At 38.8% G+C, this 6,165-nt stretch overlaps 1 protein-coding gene across 1 annotated transcript; it reads right to left on the bottom strand.

Moving 5' to 3' along the window:
• Window positions 1–1,473: 1,473 nt before the first annotated feature.
• Window positions 1,474–2,128, bottom strand: LOC141691463 (uncharacterized). The gene is made up of 2 exons (XM_074496202.1): window positions 1,969–2,128; window positions 1,474–1,883 (listed from the first exon to the last, which is right to left on the bottom strand). The coding sequence occupies exons 1-2, from the start codon at window positions 2,126–2,128 to the stop codon at window positions 1,474–1,476; spliced, it is 570 nt and encodes a 189-aa protein (XP_074352303.1).
• Between the last annotated feature and the right edge of the window lie 4,037 nt (window positions 2,129–6,165).

Below are 6,165 nucleotides of genomic sequence, written 5' to 3'. Positions count from 1 at the left end.
CGAGGGCCCTGCCCCCAATTGCTGTCCAAAAATCCTTTCATGGGCTTCCTTCAGTGCCTCATCTGCCTCATGAGGTTAAAGCACTTCAAATATGGGATCATGAAAGACCTTTTGTATAAAAGGCCTTCAATTAGAAAGTATATCAACGCTCTCATTGATAACTTGCGTGCCTCTTGGGCATCGTCCGAGATCCAACCTGTCTCAAGGTGGTTCTTGATGGGGTCAATCTAGCAGCTAGTTAAGCCGATTGATGTTATCAAGTTTATGACATGAAATATCGGGTCCTCATGACTTGGAAGTAGATACTTTTTGGATAGTTCTCGATTTCAGTTGAGACGAACTTAGAAAGGGCATCGGCCGTAGTATTCTCCTCTCTTGGAATGCGTACCATTAATCAAATTGAGTCAGTATTCCTTTGACGACCCTTAGGTACTTGTCCATGGTATCATCTTTGGCCTCAAACTCCCCATTGACTTAAGCAATAACGAGACTTGAATCGCCCCAAATTTTAAGACTATTGGCTCTCACAGCTCTAGCTAAGCCTAACCCGGCTATCATAGCCTCATAATCTACTTCTTTGTTCGTATTTGGGAAGTCCAAATTTAAAATAAATGTTTTCATGAACCCTTTAGAGCTTTTCAAGACTAGGTCTGCATGACTAGATTTTGTTTTGGACGCTCCGTCAAAATGAAGAATCCAATAATCCTTTAGAGTCAAGTCTTCTTCTTCATCATTCTCTCCTTCTTCTGGGGTTACTATCTCTTGCCCCTAGACTTCTTGGTTGTTAATGGTGCATTCGACCACGAAGTCTGCTAATTCCTGAGCCTTGATGGCTGTCCGAGGCTTGTACTTGATATCAAATTCTCCCAACTCAATTGCCCATTTGATGACCCTTCCACTCGCTTTAGGGCTGTGAATGATACATCTTAAGGATTGGTATGTCAAGACTTCTACTTTGTGTGCCTGAAAGTACGGTCATAGCTTCCTAGAGGCTGTTATGAGGGCGAGTGCAAACTTCTCAGTGGTGGAGTAGTTCAACTCGAATCTGTTGAGCACTTTGCTTATATAGTAGACAGGCTTTTAAATATTTTATTCTTCCTTCACCAAAACGACACTCACAGCTTGCTTAGAGACCGCGTGGTACATGTAAATGATGTCCTTTGGATTTGGTTCAACCAACAGCGGGACTTTACTCATGTACTTCTTTAGCTGTTCGAAGGACTTTTGGCTTTCAGCAGTCCATTAAAAATTATTCACCTTCTACAAAGTTTTAGAAAAGGGTAGACATTTATATCCTGACTTCGAGATGAAACTCCCCAAGGCCGCAATTCTACACATCAATTTCTGAATGTCTTTTATGGAATGAGGCGGTTCCATGTCTAGGATGACTTTTAATTTGTCGGGTTTACCTCTATTCCTCTCTTTGAGACCATGTGACCCAAAAACTTTCATGGCCCAACGCTGAAGGCGCACTTAGCAGGGTTTAACATCATCTTGTGGTGCCTTAGGGCATGCATCGTTGAGGTCACTAAAGTCGATGCCCATCCTCCACTCCCCATTGGATTTCTTGACCATCACAGGGTTAACTAACCATTCAGGGAATTGTACTTCCTCGAAAAATCCAGCTTCAAGGAGCTTCTCAGACTCCTGCTTAATGGCTTCCAGCCTATTTGGTGCATAAGTTATCTTCTTTTGTTGCACGGCCTTTTGAGTTGGATCGACATTCAGCTTGTGAGTTATAAGGTTGGGGTCGATCCCAGGCATATCAGCCGTTGTCCAAGAAAACACATCATTGTTCTCTTGTAGTAACTTTGTCAATTGGTCCCTCAGGGGTTTCTCCAAGGACGCTCCAATGTAGGTGACATTATCAAGGTCTAGTGGGTCTAAGGGAATTGGGACCAAGTCCTCAGCTGGCTTCCCTCGATGCTCATCATTCTCTCAAACATCCATGTCTTTTATTTTAAAGACCTACCCCAGTTCCATAGGGCCTAAATGCTGCTACATAGAAACTTCGGCCCATTTTATGATCTCTTTTATCTTCGCCGATATTTTTTTTGGTTGCGAACTTGAGTATCATATGATAGGTCAAGGACACGGCCTTAAATGGGTGGATCCCTATTCTCCCCATTAATTGTAATTATGCATAAATGAAATGGAGTCAAGTGCCTGATTGCTACCCGACGGATAAATAACAATGAATTCGACGGATGATCAACAACCCGATGGATGATCAATAACTCGACGGATGATCATAAACACGACGGATAAAGAATTCAAATATCTATTGACAGTGACAACACAGTCACATGCGTCGAGTGTATACAAATAGAATGTGGTAGCCTATTCAACTGGGTTTTCGAGAACAAAGAAGTATTGCCATTTCCATGCTATTGTGAAGATATTCAAAGATGCTGGAATAGAGTAATGAAGTAGCATTGTATTAGACTTGATAGTTTTTGTTTTATTATCCTTTCTTATTACTTTTTAATCTTGGTGATATATAAAGCAAGAAGCAACAATAGAATTGTAACTAAGAAACTAAGCAACCAAGAGAGAAACATTTGTAAGCTGTATTCTTAGGTTTTTATCTCACTCTTAGTTGTTATCATTTTATAAGCAGCTGTGAGCTTTTTGCACACAGAGTTCTCTCGATGTATATTATATATCTCTGGTGGAATCATTCAAATCCACCAGAAAGTTTTTATAGACTACTGTTTTTAATTACTTGTGTTTTGATTCATTTGAAGTAACTATTCTGCATTCTGCTAATCAATTCACACTTATATATATATTTGAGTTAGAACATTTTTATTCAAGGAAAAGTGTCAAGAATTCCATTCAACCCCCCTTCTGTAATTCTTGTTATATTGTTAAGGGACTAACAATTGGTATCAGAGCAAGCTCTTGAATAACAAAGAGTTTAAAGATCAAAACAATACAGCAAGATGAACAAGAAAGATGTTGGAGTCAAGATTCCTTTTCTGGATAAAGATAATTACCATCATTGGAAGGTAAAGATGCATCTTCATTTGCTTTCTCAAGATGAGGCCTATGTGGACTGCATAGAAAGAGGCCCTCATGTTCCAATGAGAGCTGCAACTGGAAATGAGCCATCTGTCCCCAAGCCAAGGCATGAATGTTCTGATCCTGATATTGAACAAGTCAGGAAGGATAAAAAGGCCATAAATATCCTGTTTAATGGAGTTGATGGTGATATGTTTGACAACATTATCAACTGTAAAACTGCCAAGGATGTTTGGGATACAATACAGATCATCTGTGATGGTACTGAGCAAGTTAGAGAAAATAAGATGCAGCTACTGATTCAGCAATATGAGCATTTTTATAATGAAGAAAGTGAGTCTCTCACTGGCATTTTTAGTAGGTTTCAAAAACTGCTAAATGCTCTAAAGTTGCATGGAAGGGTCTATCAGACAAAAGACTCCAATATGAATTTCCTTAGATCTCTTCCAAAGGAATGGAAACCAATGACAGTCTCATTAAGAAACTCACAAGATTATAAGGAGTTTTCTTTGGAGAGACTGTATGGCATCCTGAAAACTTATGAGCTTGAAATAGAGCAAGATGAGAGGATGAGGAGAGGAAAGAAGAAAGGAGGGTCCATTGCACTAGTTGCTCAATTAGAGAAAGAGAAGGAGATGAAGATGGAAGCTGTTGAGTCAACTTCAAGGGTCTGTGAAAGCAAGGGCAAGGGGCTTGCAGTAGAAAGTGAAGATTCTTTGAGCCAAGATGACATGGAAGACATTGATGAACATTTAGCATTTCTTTCCAGAAGATTTGCCAAGCTCAAGTTCAAAAAGAACTTTGGAGCATCCAAGCCAAATAGAAACATGGTGGATAAATCAAAATTTAAGTATTTCAAATGTGGCTTGGCAGGGCACTTTGCCAGTAAGTGTCGAAAGTCATATTCCAGTAAGAAAAGGTTTGAGCCTGTGGATTATAAATAAAAATACTTTGAGCTGCTCAAACAAAAGGAAAGGGCTTTTATTACACAAGAAATGACTGGGCAGCAGATGGTCTGGATGAAGATGAAGATGTCAGCTATGTCAATCTAGCCCTAATGGCCAAGTCTGATGAAACAGAAACAAGTTCTTCAAGTAATCAGGTAATTACTACAAACCTTGCACATTTATCTAAAGCTGAGTGTAATGATGCTATAAATGACATGTCTACAGAGTTAATCATTTGCATGTTACACTTAAGTCTCTTACTAAAGAAAATGCTAAAATCAAAGAAAACAATTTATTTTTTAAGTGAGAGAAATAATATGCTAGAGTTTCAGTTCATTGATTTTGAAAAATTAAGAATTGAGTGTAAGATTGCCAAGGAGGAATTAACTGAGTCCTTGAAGAAAGAAGAAATTTTAAAGAAGCAGCTCGAGCGTGAATAGGAGGTGATTAAGGCATGGAAAATATCTAGAGATGTCCATGCTCAAATTACCAAAGTTCAAGGAATCGAGTCCTATTGTGATGCTGCCTGGAAAAAAAACAAAGAGAAACTCGAACCAAATTTGGTGGATGGAGTGCTAACAGATGTAGACTCGATGGATGATGAGGATCATCTGTCGGATAACAAAAAGGGTTATCCGTCGACTGATGAAAATCCTCATCCATCGGCTGTAAGCAAACCTATCAGTAAAGCCAAAGTTGTTAAGCTGAATGAAAAGTATGGATCTGTTTCCAAGAACTTTGTTTCAGGAGAATCGAGTCAAGTTAAGAAAGGGAAAAGGCTAATGTTGGTCACATGACTGTCAAACAGTTAAGTGACAGACTTGAAAAGATTGAGGTGAAAACAGAGGTTAAGAAGAAAAATAATATAAATGGTAAAGTAGGGATTAACAAACACAATAACTACACATCTGATAAATATGCTCCTAGAAAAATATGTGTCAAGTATGGTAGTTTAAATCATTTGTCTGTTAATTGCAAATCTGTCATGCCTACTTCCATGTCTGTGCCACCTCACTTTCCTAACATGAATGCCATGCCTCCCATGCCTATGAATGCTATGTCTACACAGAATTTGAATGCACAGTTTGCTAATATGCCATTTGCTCCTAATCCTTATTATGCTGCATTTAGTATACCACAAATGCCATATAGCATGCCTTTCTGGAATAACATGTTCACTAATAGCATGCCATTCCCTGTTGATTATAATATGCATGATAAGTCTGTTGCAATGAATGGTTTCAAAGGCCCAACTCAAATGACCAAGGATGAATCTGATATCCCCCAGTCAAAAGAGATAAAGCCTAAGAAACAGAAAAAGAAAGCTAACAAGGCAGGACCCAAGGAAACTTGGATACCAAAATCAACTTGATTTGATTTTGATGTGTGCAGGGAAACAGAAAGAATCTTTGGTACTTGGATAGTGGTTGTTCAAGACACATGACTGGTGATTCTACCCTGCTCACAGAGTTCAAGGAGAGAGCTGGCCCAAGTATTACTTTTGGAGATGACATCAAGGGTTATACTGTGGGATATGGCTTGATTTCAAAGGACAATGTCATCATTGAGGAAGTTGCCTTAGTGGATGGTCTCAAACACAACTTGTTGAGTATCAGCCAGCTTTGTGATAATGGCAACTCAGTAACCTTCAACTCAGAAGCCTGTGTTGTGACTAACAAAAGAAGCAACAAAGTGGTTCTCACTGGTGTGAGAAAAGGAAATGTGTACCTAGCTGATTTTAACTAATCTAATGCAGAATCTGTTACTTGTCTTCTCAGTAAAGTAAGTCAGGATGAAAGTTGGCTATGGCACAAGAAACTATCTCATTTAAACTTCAAGACCATAAATGAGCTAGTAAAGAAAGAACTGGTTATAGGCATTCCTCTAGTGAAGTTTTCTAAGGATGGACTGTGTGATGCCTGTCAAAAAGGGAAGCAGATTAAAGCATCATTCAGGAAGAAACTTGATTCAACAATTGGAGAATCTTTGCAACTGCTACATATGGATTTGTTTGGACCAGTCAATGTGTTGTCCATCTCAAGGAAAAGATTTTGCCTAGTAATTGTAGATGATTTCTCAAAGTTCTCTTGGACATATTTCCTAAAGTCTAAAGATGAGGCTAGTGAAATCATCATCAATCACATAAGACAAGTCAATAATCATCTTGATTTCAAGGTTAGAAGAATTAGGAGTG

Source organism: Apium graveolens, chromosome 10 (genome assembly GCF_009905375.1).
Source record: "Apium graveolens cultivar Ventura chromosome 10, ASM990537v1, whole genome shotgun sequence".
Lineage (NCBI taxonomy): Eukaryota > Viridiplantae > Streptophyta > Magnoliopsida > Apiales > Apiaceae > Apium > Apium graveolens.
The sequence above is the reverse complement of the archived record's forward strand: the minus strand, read 5'-3'. Positions and strand labels throughout refer to the sequence as shown.